The sequence below is a fragment of the Canis lupus genome, chromosome 15 (genome assembly GCF_003254725.2).
Source record: "Canis lupus dingo isolate Sandy chromosome 15, ASM325472v2, whole genome shotgun sequence".
NCBI classification, from domain to species: domain Eukaryota; kingdom Metazoa; phylum Chordata; class Mammalia; order Carnivora; family Canidae; genus Canis; species Canis lupus.
This window is the reverse complement of record NC_064257.1, coordinates 14,157,144-14,182,454: the sequence shown is the minus strand read 5'-3', so window position 1 is coordinate 14,182,454 and position 25,311 is coordinate 14,157,144. Positions and strand designations below refer to the sequence as shown.

The 25,311-nt window shown below is 44.3% G+C and overlaps 1 protein-coding gene across 2 annotated transcripts; it reads left to right on the top strand.

The window, feature by feature from the left end:
* Positions 1–25: 25 nt before the first annotated feature.
* LURAP1 (leucine rich adaptor protein 1) lies at positions 26–24,942 on the top strand. 2 transcript variants are annotated; one of them, XM_049094432.1, is made up of 3 exons: positions 26–344; positions 10,820–11,822; positions 23,911–24,942. In XM_049094432.1, exons 1-2 carry the CDS (start codon positions 147–149, stop codon positions 11,339–11,341), a joined length of 720 nt encoding a protein of 239 aa, XP_048950389.1. In that variant the 5' UTR covers positions 26–146; the 3' UTR covers positions 11,342–11,822; positions 23,911–24,942. The 2 variants fall into 2 exon arrangements, with proteins under 2 accessions (XP_048950389.1, XP_025276021.1); XM_025420236.3 differs by having other exon boundaries at positions 10,820–17,782.
* The last annotated feature ends 369 nt before the right edge of the window (positions 24,943–25,311 follow it).

The window sequence follows — 25,311 nt, the reverse complement described above, 5'->3', positions numbered from 1 at the left end:
CGGTGCCCTCCGCCCGCCCCCGCGCGGCGCGGGCGGGGACCCACCCGTTCCGCTGGGCGCCGGCAGCCGGGAGTCGAGGACCCCCGCGACCCAGCCCCAGCCGGCCGGCCGGCCGGCCGCCCGGTCCTCTTCAGCCGTAGGCCCGCATGGAGGGGACTGCGGAGTCCCAGACGCCTGACCTGCGAGATGTGGAGGGCAAGGTGGGCAGGAAGACCCCCGAAGGGCTGCTCCGCGGGCTGCGAGGCGAAGGGGAGCCGGGAACCTCTGGCGCCCCGCTGCTCCCGGGGGCGCCTGGCGCGGGCCACGGCCTGGGGGACAAGATCATGGCGCTGAGGATGGAGCTGGTGAGTGTGGGCTGCGGGGGCCGGGGCCGGAGTCCCCAGCCGGGTTGGAAGGGACAGACTTATGCCCCCAGAGTTGGGCTGGAGAGGCGAGAGTTAAGACTCCTTACCTAACTCCTCGGGATCCCTCCCAGATCAATCCTTAAACCCCGGGGTTCATTAATTGCCCCTCCCAAAGGTGAGTGGGGCGTTGATGGGTCCTGAAGACTTGAGGTGGGAGGCACTGGCTCCTGGAAGTTTTTCCTACCAAATAATTGGGAGGGGAGAGGTGAGGCTGGGAAGCACTGAGAACCTAGCAGAGCCCAAATCTCTCCCCTCCCCACCCCACCCCTCCACCAGGGGCCATCTCTCCCCTGGCCTCCATTATGGGGCAACCAGTTTCTTCTTTTGGTGCAAACTGGGCCCAGAGTTTGCTCATCTGAGGCCTCAGTGTTCATGACAAGATTCAGCTTGGAAGAGATCTGGGTGAAAACTGCCTGGACTAGAGCCACAAAAAAAACATCCTCCCTTTCCCCAAACCCCCCTCCCCAACCCCCACTTAAAGTACTTGGAAGTTCCTAGAACCCCGGGCATCAGAGTAATAGCACCATCAGCATTGGCTTCATCGCCTCTGAGCCCCCCAGGTATACTGGATTTTTGTATCTCGTACCTTCTTGGGGAGAAGAGAAGGAAACAGGCACCCTCCCCCTCCTTTGTTGCTGCTAGTCTAGATTCAGAGCCAGAAGGGCATTTGGGGCTGCCCAGGCTCCCCAAGGCCCTGGTTCCAGTGAAGGGGGTAATTTACACCTGCCACCACTCTGCAGCCAGTTCTGGGGAACTGAAGAATTCTCTCTGGCTCAGAACCAGGAGGCCACAGTGAGTGTGTCAGCTAATAGGTCTTTCTGGAGCCCACCATCTGCCTAGCTGGGCTGTGAGAGAGCAGAGGAGGGCATGGGGGCTCTTAGGCTGAGACCGGAGCCTTCTGAGCAGAGCAATCAGGGAAGGCTCCTTGGGGGAAGGATTTAAATGCCAAGTGTGTGCTTGGCCCTGAAGGTTGGAGGTAAATACCAAATTCTTCAGAGCAGGCCTGTGACTGCCCACCTGAGGGAGGGGCTTGACTTTGCTTCATCGTATAAAGTGGTGCCAGGCATCATGCTGAGCACTTGACAAAATATTCTCTTACTCCTCACAGCAACCCTATTAGGCAAGTGATATTTTATAGATAAAGAAACTGAGGCACCGAGAGGTTAAGTAACTGCCCAAGGTCGTACAAAAAGTAAAAAGCAGAGCCAGCCTTTGAACTCAGACCATCTGCCTGCACTTTACATCTTTACCATTGAGATCTGCTTTGTGCCACTTTAAAGACTTTAAAGACGCTTTATGTCATTGAAGTGGGAAAAGCAGTCATCGTTCCCCCATCGCGTAGATGAGGCAGGCTTGCCGGTGTTAAGGGGCTCGCCTGGCCTCACACAGGGAACCAGTGGAGGAGCCCTGCCTCTTCTTTGGTTCTGATTCTTTTGCCTTTGATGGAGATTACCTGTCTGTAAACTTTAAAGGGGGTACATTTAACTTCTGATTAGGTCTCTGCATTCTCGACCTAGCCTGGCCTGGGACTCTAGGCTGCCCATGAAGGAGGGGGCCTGCTGGGGGCCAGAACAGGGAAAGGCTCCCTCCCTTATTCCTTTCTCCTTCCTTGGCCAAGATGTCATTGATGTCATTGTGTACTCAGCCCTGCCCACTGTGGGGGCTGGGCAGAGGGTTTCAGTGGCAGAACTGTTCCAAGCTCTCTGAACACAGTCCTTCCAACTGTCCCTCTCCCAGCAATCATGCAGGGAGTGGGCAGTCATGCTCCTAAGGCCAAGGTTATTCCTGCCTCTAGGCTCCTTTTCCTCTTGCTTCCCTCCCCCTCTCCCAGGTTCAGTGAACCAGCCAGACTCTGGGGTTGGTGGGAAGGGAAACAATGGCAACCTCCCCTACTTAATCCTCCTACTCAAACAACTGTTGCTGCGACAACCCACCCTCACAGGGCAACCTGAAAAAAAGCTTTAGGCAAGGAGGGGGATGTCCTGGGTTCAAGTCCTGACTCAGCTTCTGAATTATTTAGAGGTCTTTTTTTTTTTTTTTTTTTTAATTTATTTATGATAGTCACACACAGAGAGAGAGGCAGAGACACAGGCAGAGGGAGAAGCAGGCTCCATGCACCGGAGCCCGACGTGGGATTCAATCCCAGGTCTCCAGGATCGCGCCCTGGGCCAAAGGCAGGCACCAAACCGCTGCGCCACCCAGGGTTCCCCATTTTGAGGTCTTGAGTAGAGCCCTGACTTTCTGTTGATCTCAGTTTTCCTGATTCTTGGAGGATGAAGGGACAGGGGCTTGTGGGACCAGATAGTCCTAGTAACGTTAGTCTGAGAATCTCAATCCTTGGCCAGGGAGCTGAGCCTGGAATCTCCTGGCTTTACCCCAGGGCCTGATTTGGATTGAGCAAGGAGGAAGCCATACTCGTGACCCTGGGACTGAGCAGAGTCTGATGGGGGAGGTGTTAAGAGGGGTAGTGGGGGACCTGAATCTCCTCAGGGAAAAGAACTGGGTTGGAGTGGCCTTTGAGTCTGCCTCTCTCCTGAGGTGCTTATCCCTTCTGTTTCCAAAGAGATGGTATGGAATGAGTGTTTCTTTTTCTGGCAAGAAAGTGTTGCTTTTTTCTATTCTGGGGAGCCATGCTGTCACAGTCAGGGAATCCCACTGTCGCAGGGCTATACAGTCTAGTTCTCAGATTCATTTCCCTTCAACACGGTAAAGCTCAACCCCCTGAATCCTGGAGACCACCAGAGAGGCCAAGGATAGTAAAGGCAAGAGAATCAGCGCTGAACCTGACCTATCTGATCTGAGGCTGTGTGCCATCAGAGAACTGTGAAAGGCCTGCTCTCAGGGAGCTCACGGTCTGAGTTCACAGGAAGGAGGGAGACAGACTAGTAACTCTGGTACAGGATGACAAATTATTGGAACCCAGGGTGGGCTTTCTGGAAGAGTCTTCATTAAGGAGTGACATGGTCAGGTTTGTACTCTGGAAAGACAGTTTTTTAAAAAATTTTTTATTTTAATTTTTTAAACTTTTAAAAAAGATTTTATTTATTTATTCATGAGAGACACAGAGAGAGAGAGGCAGAGACCCAGGCAGAGGGAGAAGCAGGCTCCATGCAGGAAGCCCGATGTGGGACTCGATCCCGGGTCTCCAGGATCGCAACCTGGGCTGAAGGTGGCGCTAAACCGCTGAGCCACCCCGGCTGCCCTAGAGTACGATTCTTAAGCAGACATTCACAAACCCTTTTGTTTTCAGCTTCATCTGTGCCCCCAGTTCCAGAAATACCTGGTGCTTCTAAGTCCTGAGACCTCTGAAGGTTTCTGTAGTGCAAAATGTTTTGCTTTTCAGCTTTCCTTGCTGCTGGCTTAGAAGTTAGCTTTTTTCAGGTCTACTAAGTTACCACTCTTCCTTCTGCTTTCCTGCTTCCAAAATTTTGTTCCTATCATCTTCTCTCCTGTGTTTGTTGTCATAATAGTTTCATGGCTTTTAAAATAATCCATCTACTGGCTTTTTAGTGAAGTTTCAGAAGGAAACAGAGGTAAATGCATGTGTTCAATCTGCCATCTTGAATTGAAATTCCCGCTGACTTTATTCATCCTTCAAGCCCCAGCCTCAAATGCCACCTCCTCTAGGAAGTCTTCTCTGCTCTTCCTTAAGATAGATTTAATCTGTCCAGTTATGAAACAATATTCATTAAGTGTTTCTTATAGGCATCACATTGTGTTAAAGGAAGAAAAGATACCATTTCTTGATCTCAGAGAGTTCACAGTCTACGGGTAAATTAAGACAAGGATACAGGCACTTAAAATCCAATGTGGGGGAATCCCTGGGTGGCGCAGTGGTTTAGCACCTGCCTTTGGCCCAGGGCGCGATCCTGGAGACCCAGGATCGAATCCCACGTCGGGCTCCCGGTGCGTGGAGCCTGCTTCTCCCTCTGCCTATGTCTCTGCCTCTCTCTCTCTCTCTGTGTGACTATCATAAATAAATAATAATAATAAAAAAAAGAAATAACATATAAAGCAAAATAGCTACCATTTATGAATTGATATTTGTCAGGCAATATCCTGTGCATGTTAATATGTTCCTTCCATTTTTAAAAATAAACCTTTATTCTTAATTTTTTTAGATTTTATTTACTTGAGAGAGAGAGAGAGATAGCAAGAGATTACGCATGAACAGAGAGGAGAAAGGGAAGCAGGCTCCCCACTGAGCAGGGAGCCCCATGCGGGGCTCAATTCCAGGACCCTGGGATTATGACCTGAGCTGAAGGCAGATGCTCAACCACTGAGCCACCCAGGTACCTCTGAAATAAACCTTTAAATGAGATAGTATCCTGATTTTACAATGAAGAAATGAAGGGGAAAACATTCCAATATCCTGTGGTTCATTAATGGCATAACTGGAATTTGAATCCAGGTGTGTTTAATTCCAGTGCCTGTATTCCGCTTAGTGTATCAGCACTTGGTCATATTCTGGTTTATCATTCTAGATGTAAGACAGTTATTTCATGAATAATTTAATAAACATTTATCAATTGATAAGATAGATCAATTTTTTTTAGGGTTTTATTTATTTATTCATGAGTGACACAGAGAGGGAGGCAGAGACACAGGCAGAGGGAGAAGCAGGCTCCCTGTGGGGAACCTGATATGGGACTCGATCCTGGGACTCCAGGATCATGCCCTGGGCAGAAGGCAGGCACTAAACCACCCAGGGATCCCTCAACTGATATTTTTTTAAAAACTAGAACTAGAAGATCTCCAGATTGAGAGACACTATGTAAAGTTGAGAGCAAGAAGGATTAAGTAGGGCAGCCTGGGTGGCTCAGCGGTTTAGCGCCGCCTTCAGCCCAGGGCCTGATCCTGGAGTCCGGGGATCCAGTCCCACGTTAATGAGTCTCTCTCATTAATTAATAAATAGAATCTTTATTTTTTTAAATTTTTATTTATTTATGATAGTCACAGAGAGAGAGAGTCAGAGACACAGATAGAGGGAGAAGCAGGCTCCATGCACCGGGAGCCCGATGTGGGATTTGATCCCGGGTCTCCAGGATCGCGCCCTGAGCCAAAGGCAGGCGCCAAACCACTGCGCCACCCAGGGATCCCTGAATAGAATCTTTAAAAAAAAAAAAGAAGGATTAAGTCGGGACGCCCAGGGGGCTCAGTCAGTTAGGCATCCAACTCTTCTTTTTAGCTCAGGTCACGATCTCAGGGCGATCTCAACAAGTCCCATGTTGGGCTTCGTGCTTAGTGGGGAGTCTGTTTGAGATTCTCTCTCCCTCTGCCTCTCCCCCACCCCAATCTATACCCCCACCCCACTCCCTTGCACGTGCACACGCACACACACACTCTCTGTCTCATAAATAAATCTTAAAAAAAAAAAGAAAGATTAAGGAAAAAGCATAAGTTAAATACCCTTCCAGCCTTTCCCCTTACTTGGCAGCTTTGCTTACATTATATTCTTTTTTTTAAAAAAAATATTTTATTTATTTATTCATGAGAGACCCAGAGAGAGAGAGAGCAGAGACACAGGCAGAGGGAGAAGCTCCTCATAGGGAGCCCAATGTGGGACTCAATCCCAGACCCTGGGATCACGACCAAGGCATATACGGTCATATGTGAGCCAAAGGCAGACACTTAACTGTTGAGCCACCCAGATGTCCCTGCTTGCATTACATTCTTGATATGGGTAGAATATGGTGAGCCCAACAGAAAAATACCACAAGAGGTACTGGCTAACCCAAATAACCCAGCCAGATAATTCTTAGTGAGACTCAGAGTTGGCAAGGCTCACATATGTACATAAAGCTTTCAATTAACTTTTTAGAGATCATTCTGAAGTATGAGCAGCTGCTAAAGGCTCTAAGACATCTGATGAGACCCTCTAACTATATAGACATAAATAAAAAGAAAAAACACCTTGAATGAAATGGAGATCATACTGGGAGATGAGAACTTATAAAAATCATTTATTATGTCCCTAAAAAGATAAGAGATGGGATCCCTGGGTGGCGCAGCGGTTTGGCGCCTGCCTTTGGCCCAGGGCGCGATCCTGGAGACCCGGGATCGAATCCCACGTCAGGCTCCCGGTGCATGGAGCCTGCTTCTCCCTCTGCCTGTGTCTCTGCCTCTCTCTCTCTCTCTCTCTCTCTCTGTGTGACTATCATAAATAAATAAAATTAAAAAAAAAAAAAGATAAGAGATAATATTGCAGCCACAGCAGAAAGCTATAAAAAGTAAAACATTCAGGGGTCCCTTGGTGGCTCTGCATCAAGCATCTGACTCTTAATTCCAGCTCGGATCATGATCTCAGGGTCATGGGATTGAGCCCTGAGTGGAATCTGCTGGGGATTCTCTCTCTCCCTCTGCTTCTCCCCTGCTGCTTGCTCAAGTGTGTACTTTCTCTCAAATCTTCAGAAAAAAATTTAAAAAACAAAAACATTCAGAGAACTAGAATAACTCATAGAGAAATAAAAACATGACAGGAAAATATGAAAAACTTAATAGAAGGACTGATAATGTTGAAATATTTCATAAACTAGAACAAATATAGAAAAGATGGAAGAGGGAAAAAAAGGATCCATCCAGGACACCCTCTATTCAAATAATAGAATTTCCAGAAAAAACAGAAAAATAGTGGAGGAAAAATAATCATCAAAGAAATAAAGAAAATATCCCTGAACTGAAGGACATAAGCCTCCAGTTTTGGGGTTTTAAAAATATTTTATGGGATCCCTAGGTGGCGTAACGGTTTGGCGCCTGCCTTTGGCCCGGGACGCGATCCTGGAGACCCGGGATCGAATCCCATATCGGGCTCCCGGTGTATGGAGCCTGCTTCTCCCTCTGCCTATGTCTCTGCCTCTCTCTCTCTCTCTCTCTCTGTGACTATCATAAATAAATAAAAATTTAAAAAAATAAATAAATAAAAATATTTTATAAAAAAAGAATAAATAAAATAAAAAATAAAATAAAAAATATTTTATTTATTGATTCATGAGAGACAGAGAGAGAGAAAGAGGTGGAGACATACGCCAAGGGAGAAGCAGGCTCCCTGCAGGGAGCCTGATACCAGACTCAATCTGGGGACCCTGGGATCACGCCTTGGGCCAAAGGCAGACTCTCAACCACTGAGCCACCCAGGTGTCCCAAGTCTCCAGTTTAAAAGAGCCCAACAAGGGGTGCTTGGATGGCTCAGTCAGTTGAGCATCTAGCTCTTAGCTTCAGCTCAAGTAAGGATCTCCAAGTGGATTACCGCCTCCCCTACTCCAATGACAGGCTCCATGCTCAGCAGGAAGTCCGCTTGCCCTCTCCCTCTCCATCTGCCCCTCTTCTCTCTCCCTCTCTGAAATAAATAAATAAATCTTAAAAAAAAAAAATAAAAGGGTCCGAGTGGCCAGTTCAATGGATGAAAATAGACACCCCATGGCAAATTATTGGGATAGTTTAGAACACTGAGACCAAAGATAAAATTCTAAAAACTTCCAGAAAGAATAGGAAGATGGTCACATACAAATGATCAGGAATCCTAATGGCATCAGCCTTTTCAAGTGTAACACTGAAAATTAAAAGACAATGGAACAATGTCTTGAGTCCAGAAGAAAAATTATTTTCAGCCTAGAATTCTATATGTGTCACACTGTCAACAGTGTGAGGGGAGAAGAGCATTTTAAGACAGGTGAAGCTTCAACAAATGTAGCTCCTGTGTAGACTTTCTCAGGAAGCTACTGGAGGACCTGGAGGAAAAGCACCAGACATAATGAAGATGTAAATCAAGAAAGAAGAAGACATGGGATCCAGGAAACCAGGCTCCGACCCGGGAAAAGAAGCAGAGAATCCCTAGGATGACGATGAAGGAGGATCCCTAGAGGACAGTTGTGCAGGAGGCTCAGATTGGAGCAGATCAGAAGGCTCCTGAAGAGCTCCCTCTAAGAACACAAAATAAGTAGAATATGTGATTTGTTTAAATGCCTTGAGGGGAAGGGGCATCTGGGTGGTGGCTCAGTGTCTGCCTTTGGCTCCGGGCATGATCCCAGGATCCTGGGATGGAGTCCCGCATCAGGCTCCCAACGGGAAGCCTGCTTCTCCCTCTGCCTGTGTCTCTGCCTCTCTCTCTGTCTCTCTTGTGAATAAGTAAATAAAATACTAAAAAAAAAAAAAAAATGCCTTGAGAGGAAAACTCAGACAGTTGGGAGGGGGTTTTGTGATAACTTACTGATCACTATGTAGCAAACTAAGCAATAGAGTAGCAGTAGTATAGTGTAATAGTAATATAGTCTGATAATAATGAATAATTATATAAGGTTTGATATATATCTATTGTTATTCTAAGGTATAATTTTTAAAGATTTTATTTATTTATTCATGAGAGAGACAGAGGCAGAGACACAGGCAGAGGGAGAAGCAGGCTCCATGCAGGGAGCCCGATGCGGGACTCGATCCCAGGACCCCAGGATCACACCCTGGGCCGAAGACAGGCGCTTAATCGCTGAGCCACCCAGGGATCCCTAAGGTATAATTCTAAACATGAAGTAAGAAATGAAAAGTAAGCATAGTAAACTATACAACTTCGCTATGAATAGCGTTTCCAAATCCTTATAAGGTAATCACCGAATAACTCATTTTATTGCATATATTGGGGATACAGAGAAATGGGAAAGGTGTCTGTGTGGCAGAGGAATGGGTAGTAGGATGAAAGTTAAATCCTTAACCTTCCATCATGTGGGAAGTCAACAGAAAGCACCTACAACTTAAAAGTCAATGAGTAGGGACGCCTGGGTGGTTCAGTGGTTGAGCATCTCTCTTCCGCTCAGGGAGTGATCCCGTGGTCCTGGGATTGAGTCCCGCATCCGCTCCCCAAAAGGAGCCTGCTTCTCCCTCTGCCTATGTCTCTGCCTCTCTCATGAATAAATAAATACAATCTTAAAAAAAAAAAAGTCAATGAGTAGCATGTTATTTGGATATTCGAAGATAAGCACCAAAATAAACACCTAAAAAAAATGGATACTAGTTGTCTGTGGGAAGTGAGATTTAGGTTTAGGATGGGAGCCTATTACTTTCAAGATAACTGCCTCTTTATGTGCATCCATTACATTAATTAAAAGGAAAACTAGAGACGCCTGGATGGCTCAGCAGTTGAGCACCTGCCTTCGGCCCAGGACATGATCTTGGAGTCCCAGGATCGAGTCCCACATTGGGCTCCCTGCATGGAGCCTGCTTCTCTCTCTGCCTATGTCTCTGCATCTCTCTCTCTGTGTCTCTCATGCATAAATAAAATCTTTAAAAAAAAAAAAAAAGGAAAACTAAATAAAACAAAATCAGAAAGTCACGTGTGACAAGACCTGGGGCTCCCAGGGAAATATACCTAAGGAATAGCTGAGAGAAGGGCCAGGGCTATATTTTGACAGCTTTTGGGTGCCGACTGCTGAAGTGTTCAGATTTTATTCTCTAATTGCAGCACAAAGCTCAGAAAGGCTCTTGAGAAGGGGAGGGGCAGATCCAGACTTGTGTTTGGGGAAAATAACTTCTGGCATCTGAGCTGGGAGGGACCCTGGAGATGACCCAATAAGTCATCCTTACTCCCAGTATAGACAGGGAGACAGGTGTGTGGTGAAGACAAGGCCTGAATCCCCAGCCAATAGGATTCTGACCCTTTGAACAACAGCTGCCAACACCCTGAAGGGTCTGGGGAACCAGGTTAGCTTCCTCTTTCTTCCATAGCTCTTGCCTCCCTTTGGCCCAGTCCACTTCCTAATCAGCACCAGGCAACACAGCCTATTAGGCTGTTCTTCGAATCTGGACTGTTTCAGTAGTTAATACCCTATCTATGAAGTTCAAAGCTCAGTAGGATCAGATTTCAATACTAAACATTTACTGAGACCTTACTCTGTGTCAAGCCCGATGTTGCGTACTTAATAAACAGCATCTCAGACTTCTCGCGGCCATCCTGTAGATGAGTGAGTTAGCCTTGTTTTACAAACAAGGAAACCAAGGCTCAGAGAATGTAAGAAAGTTGTCCACAATCATATAGCTAATCAGTGGTAGAACTGAGATTCTTTTTAAAGATTTTATTTCATTCTTTTAATTTATTTATTTGAGAAAGAGAGCACAAGCAGGGGGAGCAGCAGAGGGAGAGGGAGAAGCAGGCTCCGCGGGGCTTGATCCCAGGACCCCGAGATCATGGCCTTCACCTCGGGTCTTGATTGATCTTAACCGATTGAGCCACCCAGGCGCCCCCAGAACTGAGATATTTAACAATAATCTGTCTGCTTCTAAAGCCCACACTCTAAAACCCACCATGCTTCTATTCCCAGGCTTCTTGAAATTGAGGCGTGGTTGGCTGAGCTACAAAATGGGGCCTCTGGAAAGATTTGGGAAACCCATGTCTCAGAACCTCGGACTAATTCCTTCTCCCACTCCCCCAGGTTTACCTGCGAGCCATCGATGTGAAGATCCTGCAGCAGCTGTTGAGCTTGAATGAGGGCATCGAGGCTGTGCGCTGGCTGTTGGAGGAGAGGGGGACACTGACCAGCCACTGCAGCAGCCTCACCAGCAGCCAGTATAGCCTGACAGGCGGGAGCCCAGGCCACTCAAGGCGAGGCAGCTGGGACAGCCTGCCAGACACTAGCTCCATGGACCGGCTGGACAGTCTCTCCATTGGCAGCTTCCTAGACACGGTGGCCCCCAGCGAGCTGGATGAACAGGGCCCCCCTGGTGCTCCCCGCCCTGAGACGGACTGGGCAAAGGTTATACCCAGTGGGGACAGGGCCAGGACTGAGGTGGACCCGACAGCCAGCAGACTAGGGAGCTTGAGGGCTGTATGGAAGCCCCCAGGGGAGGGGCTCCATGGTGGACCTCCTGAGCCCCTAGAGGATGAAGGTGCCAAACTGGGCTTTGAGGCCCACTGGTACTGGGGGCAGTGCCAGGATGACGTGACCTTCTTATAATAACTTTCCCACCCTTTTGTATTCCTGTGGCTCTTTTATCGCTAGGCCCTGGTCTCCCTAGAAGTTTATTCTCCCTCATTCTGGGGCTAGGAAGAGGCTACATTGAAATCAGTTACCATGGAAACTGGTCTTACCATCCTTTTGGTCCCTGAGGAGGCTGTCCTTTATCCCTCCATTATTGGGACCCTAGAGCTATTTCCACAGATACATTGACTCTAGAGGCTTGGCCCGTGGCTCCTGGTGTGATAGTATCTCTTCCCGTGCCCCTGCAACTAGGTCAGGATTTGAGGGATTTAGGAACCCTAGGAGATCGCTGAAGAAGAGATGGGGGTGCAATGACTTCACCCAACATCTTGGAGCCTTGGCCCCCCTCTTGGCCAAGATGGAGATTGTGGAGGGACATGGACATTCAGGGCCAACCCTCCATGGATTGGCCCTCCCAGAAGCCTTTGGGGTTGGTAGAACCACCCCTTCCTGTCTGGTGAGTGATGTCACTTCCTGCCAAGATGGGTTAGCCTCTCTTTGGTACGGGTCCTTAGGGGTCAGTATGCAGGTGGCTGAGCCCCTGCTGCTAAGTGAGACCATACCATTTATTCTCTATACCATTATTTCTTGCAAGTGGGGACATTCCCCCCTCCTGGGAGGAAAGCTGCTCACTGCCAGGGATTTGTGCTTCTTTTCAGAAAGATTCTTACTTTTTAAATGGAATGTTCTCATTTTAGTCCAGAGGGTCTCACTTCCTCTGTGGCCACATTCCTGTCTGATGCCAGTAGTCCTATATCTGTGCGTTTAGGAAGGGAAATGCCGGGGCCTCTACCCACAGCTCTCACAAGTTTGTATGGCCTGCCCTATTTGGTCCCCTGTCTTACCCTGTCCCTGGCTTGCCCCCCTTCTTGTATTCTGGCTCCAAATCTGTCTGCCAGGAGGTTCAGCTTTTGTGTCTCCACACCTTCTCGGTTTCCACTTCCACTTCGGGGCCTCAGGCCTTTTATATGCAGATGAGTTTCCCCATTTCTCCCCCCCAAACACCTTCTTTCCCCATTGCTGATGGAAATCTGAGGGAGGAGAAGCTTGAAGTCTCTGGGCTCTGGGGGGGGTGTATCATAATTTCTAAAGTGGGGAGGTGTCTTCTCTGATCCCATGATTTCCCTTCCCCCATCCTGCCCGGGACCTTCCAGCATAGGGTCACAAGGATGCCTGCCAGAGGCTGAGACACAAGAACTCCCCTTGTCTGGGTTACAATGGATGGTGGGGGGTGGGGGGTGGCAGGGAAAGACAGAGGCCCTTTGGTCCTAGGGCCCACATCCTGGGAGGGGGAGAGATGGTGAAGGGGGGAAGCCTACTTTCCTTCCTCCCTTAGAGCAAGCCCTAGATGCCTGGGACCTGAGGAGAGGGCAGGAGACCGGTTCTGGGCCTGGGTCCTTGGACCCTAGGGAATTACAACGAAGAAAGAATTCACAGAAGCTGCCAACCTGGAGCCCAAGGAGGGGACAGATTGGGCGGCAGGGACAGCGGTGGTGAGAGCAGGGGCTGTGACTGATGTCAGAGAATGAATTATTGGCGATTAACCCTTGGAACCCCAGCTAACTGCCCCTATTTTGGTCCTTGTCTTTCCTGGGGCCTGAGACTAATTATAGGAAGGCAAAAAAGAGAAAAGGATGTCAGGTGATCCTTACCTAGTTGTTGTGCCGTCTTGTGTGGAGGTGTCTTCCTCCAATCCTAAAATAACCCCTGCAGTTTCTTTACTTTTCTTTCTCTGCTGGGGAAGGGAAGGAAGCCAAGTTCATCTCCACTTCCCCTAAATTCCTCAGGTTTTGTTCTGCAAGCACTGCGCCCGGTCGTTTGGCGGCAATACATTCAGTCTGTAGCTCTCTCCTAAAGACTCTCTCCTATCTCCTCAAGGTGATGGAACTCTCTAAAGCATATTCTTAGCCCCTCCTCCTTTGCCACCTGCCAGCCCTCTCTGTGCCACTTCTCCTGGACTTGGGGCACCTGCCGCCCCCTCAGGCTGGGAATTCAGATACCCCTTTCCAGTGCCTACTCTGTTGCCATTTTGTAATGTACTCTTGGGTAAACTACCTTTTCATTTCAAAGCCTTGTATTCCTTTTTGAAGTGCAGTGTACTCCTTTGGGTAGGCTACACACTTCTGAGCTGAAGAGGTTGCGCACCCTCTTGTGGCCATTATGTACCATTGCCGGGGTAACTGCACAGAAGCCCTAAGTTCAAGGAGACAGACCAGCCCCTTTGTGCACAGACAGGTAGAGAGACAGGCCTGAAGAGGGCCGAGACTTGTCCAGTGTCACCATTGTAGATCTACACCAATGCTGGGTTAGAGAGCCCCTTGCCTGTCTGCCCACAGTGTCATCACTTGGCCAGACTGTTGGTTCCCTCACCCCACCCAGTTGACATCACCCAAGCCGAAAGAACAGAAAGAAATTTCTCCAGTTTAATATTTGGGTTCTTCACCCCACTCTAGAGAGGCAGCTCAGTGTTTGGAGAAAGAGCTATAGGCTCTGAGGAAGGAGAACCTTGGACCTGGATTGGGTAGAGGGCTCATGAATCTGGACTGCAGATATAAGAAAAATCATCCTGGACCAACTGTTTTTCCAGGGAAGCTCAGCATTTCAGACCTGGAGGTTAGATGTGGGGTGGGGGTGGGGAGATTTGGGATGAGGAAATCCAGATGGGTCCTGTGGAGTGGGCGAGGAGCTCCCCAGGTCAAGGGAGTACAGCTGGGTAGGCACATTTGGGTAAAGGCCAAGATGAGACTGTTCATGGCTGCTACAGAAACAAAGCCCAGGAGGGGAAAGCGGGGTGCTGACAGAATGAGTCCATGAAGGAGATACAAGGCAAGTGTAAGGGCCCACATTTAGGATGGGATGGTATGGTTAACACTGGGCCGACTGGAAGCTCAGTGGCAGCCTAGGGGAGAAGGGCTCGGGGCTTGTAGCAGACAAGCTCACTGTGCATGGTGCCAGGGGCTACTGGGTGTTCAGTGACGCCTGATGATTGAATGAAAGAATGAATGTGTGTAAACCCACCAGGAGATGTGACCTATTTTCTTAAAAAGTGGGTAATTAGATAGTAGGAGGTAATTTAAAACCTTATTCTATTTAATTCAAAGCAACCCTATAACTAACACATTCCTAACAATGTATGGTTGCTTAGACGTTTGCTCAAGGTCAGAGAGGTACGAAATCAACTATGATATGAACCTGAGTCAGCCGACTGCTTGGGCGCCCAGGAAGCCTTCCCTGATTCTTCACTTGTCACTGTCACAGACGTTACTCTTCTAGGAGAACAGGTTATGCTGCCCAGTGACAGGGCCAGTGTACTAGCTCCTTACTGCCGCTGTAATGAATGAGCACAACGGCTTAAAACAACACAAATTCAATATATTACAGTTCAGGAGGTCAGAAGTCTGAAATCGGTTTCACTGGGCTGAAGTAAAGTCAAGGTGTTGACCTATCTGTATTCCTCCTGGAGACTCTAGAAGAGAATCCATTTCTTTGACTTTTCTGGCTTCTAGAGCCTGCTTGCATTCCTTGGTTCATGGCCCCTTCCTCCGTCTTCAAGGCAGTAGAATGGCATCTTCTCTCCTCTCTGACCTCTGCTTTCATTTCTTCTAATTCTATTTTCTCTTATGAGGATTATGTTGTGATTACATACGCTTGGGAGTATATTGGGCCCACTGGGAAGATCTAGGATCATCTCCCCACGTCAAGATCCTTACTTAACCTTATCTTCAAAGTCCCCTTTGTCATAAAAGGTAAGATATTCACAGGCTTTGAGGATTAGAACATGAACATCTTTGGTGGAAGAGCCATTATACAGCCTACCAAAAGCAGAGATGGAGGGTGGGTAGATGGATGCACCCAGCATCCATCTGTGTTTTGTCCAGGTTCCCTAAGCTTGAAGTGAAGGGTGGCAGGAAGATGGGTGGCCAAGGGGAAGGTGGCCAGGTCCAGGCCCCATGTCTGGAAAGTGTGCAATGTGCCTCTTACATAATCACTACCAGGAAGAGCTGAGACGGAAGGGAGAAATTCTCAGTTTAGGGAATTTTGAGGCTTGACACTTTCCTAGTGAACATGGTAGTGGATTCCAGCAGGCTCTGTCTTCAACACTGCCTCCTCTCTAAAACCATTCTGTGCTCCTCAAGGCAGAAGATAATTACCAGCAAACTAGTCTGGGCTCTCTGAAAAGGGTAGATTCATTGTCACCTTTTTAAATCCTTATGTTTGGGATCCCTGGGTGGTGCAGCGATTTGGCGCCTGCCTTTGGCCCAGGGCGCGATCCTGGAGACCCGGGATCGAATCCCAGGTCGGGCTCCCGGTGCATGGAGCCTGCTTCTCCCTCTGCCTGTGTCTCTGCCTCTCTCTCTCTCTGTGTGACTATCATAAATAAATAAAAATTTAAAAAAATATTGAAAAGATTCTAAAAAAATAAAATAAATAAATCCTTATGTTTTATTCCTTAATAAGTTAAACCATGCCTCTCAGAACATGGTGAACTCTCATCCTCAGTTAATAACTAGGGCCTTTATTGCTTTATTTTCTTCTTTTGATCCCTGACCCCAATTCTCATTCCTCTCCCTGACCTAGGCACACCCTCTAATGTTTTAGTATGTGTTTGGATATATTTGTATGTTTAAAAAAATATGTAATTGTGTGCTTATGTGTTTTAATATATATAAATGGTATTCTTTACTACTATAAGCTAACTTCCACAATGAATTGCCCCGTATTTCAGCGATTTAACACAGTAAAGATTTATTTTTCACTTAAGCACAGGTGTTCCTGCCTAGACAGCTCTCTTCCACTGTCCATTTCAGGTCCCAGGCTCCTTCCATTTTTCAAGTGGTGATAGCCTGATTCTGCATCATAAAGTTCCTGTCAACTTTTTCCAAATTGTTTTAATATCCATTAACATCTGTTTCATAAATTGGCTATTTCACAAGATATTACAAAATGATGACTTTTATTAGTTCTAATTCTATACAGAAAATCTTTTTCACATCCTCTAGACCATTTGGTTACCCTAAAATAAAGTTTATACCAGAATAGCAAGATGAATGCTTAAATCTCTTACCGCACTTATCCCTTTTAAACTAGTAAACTGATGCCCTAGCAACTTGGTGTTCAATTATTTTGTTTTGTTTTACTCTCTCTTTAAATTATTGTGAATTTGTAGTTTTAAATATATTTAATGTCTTTTAATCACTTGTGGTTATTTTGTTTTATATCATACAAAATTTCAAGAATATACAAAAATAGAGAAAACAGTACTGTTGACCCTTGAACGATGGCATAGGTTAGGGGCACTGACCCCTTACCCAGCTGAAAATCCACATGTAACTTGACTCTGCAAAAACTTAACTACTATTAGCTTACCGTTGACTGGAACCTTTATTGGTAACAAAAAGTTGGTTAACACATATTGTATGTTATATGTATTACATATTTTTTCTTACAATAAAGTAAACTAGAAAAAAAGAAAATGTTATTAAGAAAATCATAAGGAAGAGAAAGTACATTTACAGTACTGTACTGTATTCATAAAAACAAAATCCATGTATAAGTGGACCTGCACAGTTCAAACCCATGTTTTTCGAGGGTCAGCTGTATAGTGTATAACCCCCCACACACACACACACACAAACACACAAACATACATATGATAAAATACCTCATGAGTACATATTAATACTTTCAATTCACATTCAAGATTAAAGAGCTTTTACTCAATCTCTTGTCTAGCCCCTTTTTTTTCCTATACCGAGAATGCTGATTTTCAAGGACATAGGTGATAATAAAATTAGAATCCTCCATAATTACTCATTTCTTTTATCTCATCCACAAAGCACTTTCAGAATAACAATATTCATACTACCACCAATATGATTACTGAAAACATTAAGAAGGTATTTTACAAATTTATTTCCCATTCTCTACCTCATTAAAAAACATTATAGTAGGGACGTCTGGGTACCTCAGTGGTTGAGCATCTGCCTTTGGCTCAGGACATGATCCTGGGGTCCTGGGATTGAGTCCTACACTGGGTTCCCCACAGGGAGTCTGCTTCTCCCTCTGCCTATGTCTCTGCCTCTCTGTGTGTCTCTCATGAATAAATAAATAAAATCTTAAAAAAAAAAACCTTGTAGTAAATCTACATTGTCGGGGAATATAATCATTATATATCTTTCCTTCTTAGCCTTATTATATGGTTTTAGTTCTATAAGTAATCTTTTTTCTTTTTAAAGATTTTATTCATTTATTCATGAGAGACACACAGAGAGGGGCAGAGACTTAGGCAGAAGGAGAAGCAAGCTTCGTGCAGGGACCCTGATGTGGGACCTGATCCCAGCACCCCAGGATCATACCAGGATCAAGCCGAAGCCAGACGCTCAACCACTGAGCTACCCAGGCATCCCAGTTCTACAGGTAATCCTATAATTAATATTAATCTCTAGTCTTTACGTCATTCTACTGTTATCTGAAGCTGATTTTCTAGTAGATCCCCCAGGAAGGGCACTTGGCAACAGTGTTCTCTGAGATCTTGCATGTTGATAAGTTTATGCCCTTTATACTTATAAAGTCTGTTTTGCTAGGTTCACACTTTCCTTTCTTGGGTCTCTTAAATGTTACTTTATTTTCTTCTGGCATAAAGTGGTACTGTTAAAGTCTCATGATGATTTAAATTTCCTGTGGTGTATATGTGTGTGTGCTTAGATGCCCAAAGGATTTTTTTCATTTTCTTTAAAGTTCAGTCATTACAGAAGTACCTGGCCGGCTAAGTCAGAGGACCCTATGACTCTTGATCTCAGGGTTCTAAGTTCAAGCCCCATGTTGAATGTAGAGGTTACCTAAAAATAAAATCCTTAACATAAAATAAATGTCATCATTTCATTAGAATGTCTTAGTGTTGGTCATTTTGGGACCATATTCTCAATTTTGCAGTATGTTCTTTAAATACATAGTTTCGAGTTTTCTTTATTTCAGGAAACTTTGTTGAATAGTTTTTAGTATTCTGTTCTTTTGCTCTGGTTTTCTTCTGGGACTCATCTATCCAATTTTTAAAATCTTTTTCCCTATTTTCATTATTTATCAATGTCTAACTCTTTATCTCTTCATATTTTTAAAATTTTTAAACATTTCCTCTTTTCCACCTTTCTAAGGCATCATCTATTGTGTTCACTGTTCTTGTGTACTTTCTAGTTTAGTCTTCATGTCTAAAATGATTTTTTTCTTTTATTTCTCATTCCACCCTGAGTCCCGCTGCATCATCTGAGTTTTTCTAATTCTTTTTTTTAAGATTGTATTTATTTATTCATAATAAATAAGAGAGAGAGAGGCAGAGACATAGGCAGATGGAAAAGCAGGCTCTCCACAAGGAGCCCAATGTGGGACTCGATCCAGCATCCTGGGATCACGCCCTGGGCCAAAGGCAGATGCTCAACCGCTGAGCCACCCAGGTGTCCCGAATTTTTCTAATTCTGATTTATGTTGCCCTTTCATGATCATATCATGTTCTCGGTGTCTTTTGGCTTGTTTTGAAATAGTAGCAGCTTTGGTCTGTTTGTGGCATACCTTTCTGGTGTGTTTCATTATCCGTAGTCATGTGACTTTTATGGTTCTTTTGTAATAACTTTCTATGGGATTTGACTGTGATGCTTTTTTATTATTGATTTTCTGTGAATGAATGAATGAGATGGGGCTCGGAAAAACATTTATAACATCACAGAGCTCCTTCTTCTGTGACTTTGGCTTGCTTTCTGGGATATCCTGGCTCTCTTCCCCTCCTCTATGCTGGTAGCCTAGGTCCTTTCCTTCCTCTGAGTTGTCCCCACCCTACTACATTTTGATCCGCTCCAGGCAACTTCTCCTCAGTATGAAGCACGGTACTAGAAGGAAGCTGTGGTGGGTCAGTTTGACAATTCATAGGAGCCAGACCTGCCCCCGCCCCTTAGACCTCCTCACTGCAGGCCCTTGGCGCTCACTTGCTATTTTATTTATTTATTTATTTATTTATTTATTTATTTATTTATTTATTTATTTTATTTATTTTATTTATTTTTCACTTACTATTTTAGATGGCAGATCCCTCCGAGTTTCATTTACTGCTCTCAATTGGCCTGTCTTGCTTATCTGTACTTTTTTTTTTTTTTTTTTAATTCTCCTGTTCTCATTCTGTCAGAGGCCATCCCTTGGTTTCCTTCTTTCTCCTGTACAGATGCTGATCTTGCGCAGGCCTGGTGGCTATTGTTCCTACTTGCTTGTGTTTGGGGGTTGTGGAGATGCCTTTGTCACCAAATTTGTTATATATGTTGTCTGTGTTTTTTTTCTTTTTAATTTACTCACCAGTCACTGAGTAAGTTTTTATGTGGGGATCTGAAGAGATAGGACTATGCTGCCCCCAATGCCATCATCTTGCCAGGATCCTCTCCCATTTATCCTTTGGTGTTTATAAAATCTGTAGTCATAGCCTCTCTTTCATTCCTGATATAAATAATTTGTGCTTCTTTATTTTATTTTTCATTGATCTTCCTAGGAGTTTACTCATTTTATTAATATTTTTTAAAGAATCAACTTTTGGCTTTGTTAATTTTCTCTATTGTTCATTCTGTACCTCATCAAATTTTAATTTTTATTTCCTCTATTCTATTTTGGGTTTAATTTGCTCATCTTCCTCTAGTTTCTTAGGTGGAAACTTAGATAATGATTTTTAAGCCTCTATTTTATAATATAAGCTATAAATTTCTCTCTAAGCACTGATTTACCTACATCTCGTACTTTTTCGTTGTTGTTGTTGAGAGAGAGAGCGTGGAAGGGGCAAAGGGAGAGAGAGAATCTTAAGCAGGCTCCACACCCAGTACAGAACCCTATTCGAGGCTCAAGCCCACAACCCTCAGATCATGACCTGAGCAGAAGTCAAGAGTCAGATGTTTAACAACTGAGCTACCATCTCATACATTTTTTATATACTTTATTATTAATATCATTCAGTTGTAAAACTTTTAGGATTTCCTTTGCTATTTCTTCTTTTAGCCATGAGTTAATTAGAAGTATATTGCTTGGGCAGCCCTGGTGGCACAGTGGTTTGGCGCTGCCTGCAGCCTGGGGTGTGATCCTGGAGACCCAGGATCGAGTCCCACATCGGGCTCCCTGCATGGAGCCTGCTTCTCCCTCTCCCTGTGTCTCTGCCTCTCTCCCTCTGTGTCTATGAATAAATAAATAATATCTTAAAAAAAGAGAAGTATATTGCTTACCAAGTATTTAGGGCTTTCTAGAAAACTTATTGATTTCTATCAGAAATCCAGAAAATATATTCTGTATAAGGTCTATTTTTTTAAATTTATTGAGATTTTTTATGGTCCAGAATAGAATATGGCCTTTCTAGGTGAATGTTCCATATCCCCTTCAAAAGAATGTGCACTTTGCAATTGTTGTGTATGATGTTATACAAATGTCAATTAGGTCAAAGTATTTGATAGGGTTGGTTTATTTTTTTTTTAAGGATTTTATTTATTTATTCATAGAGTGGCAGAGACAGGCAGAAGGAGAAGTAGGCTCGATGCAGGGAGCCCAACATGGGACTCGATCCCGGGTCTCCAGGATCACACCCTGGGCTGAAGGCGGCACTAAACCGCTGAACCACCCGGGCTGCCTGATAGGGTTGCTTTAGTATATCCTTGCTGAATTTTTATCTGCTTGTTCTATCAACAGATGAGACAAATAGAAAACAAATAGCAAATGGCAGTCTTAAGTCCAAATGTATCAACAATTACACTAATTGTAAGTGGACTGGGACACCTGGGGGGCTCAGTCAATGAAGCATCTGACTCTCGATTTCAGGTCAGGTCATGATTTCAGGGTCCTGGGATGAGCCCCATGTTGGGCTCCATTCTCAACGAGGAGTCAACTTCTTCATCTCCCTCTGCCGCTCCCCCCACCTATGTGCGCCCCCCTCAAATAAATAAATAAATTTTTATAAATAAATAAATGTAAGGGGATTAAGCATTGCAATTAAAACATAGACTATCAGACTGAATAAAAAAACAAGATCCAATTATATGCTGTCTATAAAAGATGCATTTTATTTATTTATTTTTTAAAGATTTTATTTATTTATTCATGAGAGAAGGAAACCTGACATGGGACTCGATTCCAGGTCTCCAGGATCACACCCTGGGGTGAAGGCAGCGCTAAGCCGCTGAGCCACCTGGGCTGCCCTTATTTATTTTTTTTAAAGGTTTTTTTATTTGAGGGAGAGCAAGAAAGCTTGTGCATGCATGCAGGGGGATGGGCAGAGGGAGAAGGAGAGAAGCAGACTCCCTGCTAAGCCTGGAGCTAAACTTGGGGCTCCATCCCACAACCCTGAGATCATGACCTGAGCTGAAATCAAGAGTTGGTCACTTAACTGAGCCACACAGATGCCCCAAGAAATGCATTTTATTTTATTATATTTTAAGAAATTTTTATTGGGATCTCTGCGTGGCTCAGCAGTTTTTCACTTGCCTTCAGCCCAGCGCGTGATCTGGAGACCTGGGATGGAGTCCCACATCGGGCTCCTTGCATGGAGCCTGCTTCCCCCTCTGCCTGTGTCTCTGCCTCTCTCTCTCTCTCTGTGTCTCTCATGAATAAATAAATAAAAATCTTTAAAAAAAAATAAGACAAGGAGAATTGCCAGAGAAAAAGAGAGATCTTATAATGATAAAAGGACCTTTCAAATTGTGGGGAGAAAAATACTGGTACAACTAATTGCAGAAAGGCCAAATTCATAATCCTCTTTGGAGATTTTTTTTCAGTTTATTGATTGATGATTGATTGATATATAAAAGATTGTAGTTTTTAAGGGACTCCTGGATGGCTCAGTGATTAAGCTCTGCTTTCATCTCAGGGCGTGATCCTGGGGTTTAGGGATCGGGTCCCACATTGGGCTCCCTGAGGGGAGCCTGCTTCTCCCTCTGCCTGTGTCTCTGCCTCTCTCTAATGAATAAATAAAATCTTAAAAAAAAAAAAAGATTTTAGTTTTTCATTTGACAGAAAGAGAGCAAAAGCAAGGGGAGTGGCAGGCAGAGGGAGAGGAAGAAGCAGGCTCCCCTCTGAGCAAGAAGCCCAACTCAGGGCTTGATCCCAGGACCCCAGGATCATGACCTGACCCCAAGGCAGACACTTAACTGACCAGGCCACCCAGGCGCCCCTATATATTTACTTTTAAGTAATCTCTACTCTCAATGTGGGGCTCAAACTCATGACCCTGAGATCAAGAGTCACATGCTCTTCTGATGGAGCCAGCCAGGTGCCCCTCTATTTGAGATTTTAACATCCCTCCCTTGCTGATTGATAGAATAAGTATTGAACTACTCTACATAAAACATAGAAATCTTGCAGCAGTACAGTTCCATTTTCCCACTTTGGCCCAGTCTTTTGAGCTACAGACATACTACATTTACATGTGTTTTTAACTCCAGAATATAGCTTATAGTGTTTAACATGTAACACACATTTTTAAAAGATTAAGAGAAGAAAAAAAGATTAAGCCAAACTTTTTTTTTTTCATTTTTGAGATTTTATTTATTCACGAGAGACACACACAGAGAGAGAGACAGAGACAAGCAGAGGGAGAAGCAGGCTCCATGCAGGTGGTCCGATATAGGACTCGATCCAGGGACTCCCCGGACTCCAGGATCACGACACCCTGGGCCAAAGGCAGGCGCTAAACCGCTGAGCCACCCAGGCTGCCCTGAGCCAGACTTTTATATTAAACCTCAACACTAGTTTCCATGGCTGTTGTAACAAATTAGCACAAACTTAGTGGTGTAAACCAATGCAAACATAATACCTTACAGTTTTGGAGGTTAGAGGTGTGAAATGGTTCTCAGGCTAAAATCAAGGGGCAGCAGGGTTGCATTCTTTCTGGAGGCTCGAGGGAAGAAACTTTCCTTTCCTTTCCTTTTCCAGTCTCTAGAGGCCATTAGCTCTCTGACAGTGATTCTCTGCCTCCCTCTTCCATTTCTTTCTTTCTCTTTTTTTTTATTTTTTAAAAAATTTATTTATTCATGAGACACACACACACACACACACACACACACACACAGAGGCAGAGACACATGCAGAGGGAGAAGCAGGCTCCATGCAGGGAGCCCGATGTGGGACTCAATATGGGACTCAATCCCAGGACTCCAGGATCACACCCTGGGCAAGGCAGGCGCTAAACCGTTGAGCCACCCAGGCATCCCTCTGTCTTCCATTTCTAAGGATACTTCTGATTTCTTTGGACCAGGTAGATAATCCAGGATGATCTCTCCATCTCTGGGTCATCTGATTAGCAACCTTAATTCTCCTTTGCCAAGTAACCAATCATATTCACAGATTCTGGAGATTAAGCCAGGAACCTCTTTGATGGGCCATTATTCTGCCTACCACACCCACATATTTATCATTTCTGGTGATCTTCATTTCTTCCTATAGATTATTTTGTGTCATTTCCTGTTAGTCTGAAGGACTTTCCTTAACATTTTTTGTAGTATGAGTCTGATGGTGATGATTCTCTGTATTTTTTTTTTAAGATTTTATTTATTTACGAGACACGCAGAGAGAGGCAGAGACACAGGCAGAGGGAGAAGCAGGCTCCTCACAGGGAGCCCAACGTGGGACTCGATCCCAGAACCTGGATCACGCCTTGAGCCAAGGGCAGACGCTTAACCGCTGAGCCACTCAGGCATCCAGATTCTTTATATTGTTGATCTGAACTTGTATTTATTTTGCTTTCATTTTATTTTTAAAAGAGTAAAATAAACTTTATTGAGGCATAATTTACATATAATAAAATGAACTTTATATAGTTTGGTGAGTTTTGACAATGTATACGCTCAAGTAATCATTATCATAATCAATACATAGAACATTTTTATCATTTCAAAAATGTATTACATGTCCCTTTGCAGTCAGGCTCTCTACTGCCCTGGCTCCAAACAACCACAGATCTGCTTTGTGTCAATCAAGATTAGTTTCTTCTTGTTTTAAAATTTCATATAAGTAGGATGATACAATATGTATTTTTTTGTATCTGGGTTTTTTTGTTCAGCATCATGTTTTTGAGATTCATACATGTTGTATGTATCAAGAGTTTTTACTTGTTACTGCTAAGAAGCATTCAATTATATGAATATATGTCTATTTGTTAATCTATTCACCTATCAATGGATATTTTAGTTGTTTCTAGTTTTTTGCTCTGAATTAAGATTCTGTGAGCATTAATGTACCAGTCTTTTTGTCAACATTTTAAAAAATATTTGTTTCTTGAAAAAATACTTCTCTTGGATAAATACCTATAAGTGAAATGGATGAATTCTATGGCAAGTATAATTTAAAAAGACACTGCCAATCCTTTTCTCAAAGTGCCTGTACCATTTTATATCCCAATAAGCAATGTATGTGAGTTTCAATTGCTCTACATCCTCACCAACCCTTAGTATTGTCAGTCTTTTTAATTTTAGCTATTTTAATAGGTATGTAGAGATAACTACTGTGCATAAATTTTCCTTTTTGTCTTTGAAACTATTAACAGCTGCATTAAAGTTCTTGTCTGCTAATTTTAACACTTGTGTCCTTTGGGAGGAGGTTTTTATTGATGACTTATGCATCACATTTCCTGTTTCTTTACTTGTCTACTATTCTTCGTTGGATGCTGGACATTGTGAATGGTATATTTTGGGATTCTAGATTCTGTTATGTTCTTTTGAAGAATGGTTTTTGTTTTAGTGGAAAGCCAACTTGGCTAGACTTTGACTCCAAATTCTCTCTCTAGCAGTGGGAAAAAACTGAAATCCTAACCCAGTTTGAAATGATGCAAGAAACCTTCAATTTGTAGAAAAAACCCTCAATATCTGCCAAATGCAATAAAGTAAAGCTCAATAAAATGAGTATGCCTGTATAGGTGAGGACTTCAGCACCCTTCTCTAAATATT

Coding starts and splice junctions, on each gene's coding strand:
- LURAP1 (XM_049094432.1), top strand. CDS start 147: ATGGAGGGGACTGCGGAGTCCCAGACGCCTGACCTGCGAGATGTGGAG. Junction 345..10,819: donor TGGCGCTGAGGATGGAGCTG/GTGAGTGTGGGC, acceptor CCACTCCCCCAG/GTTTACCTGCGAGCCATCGA.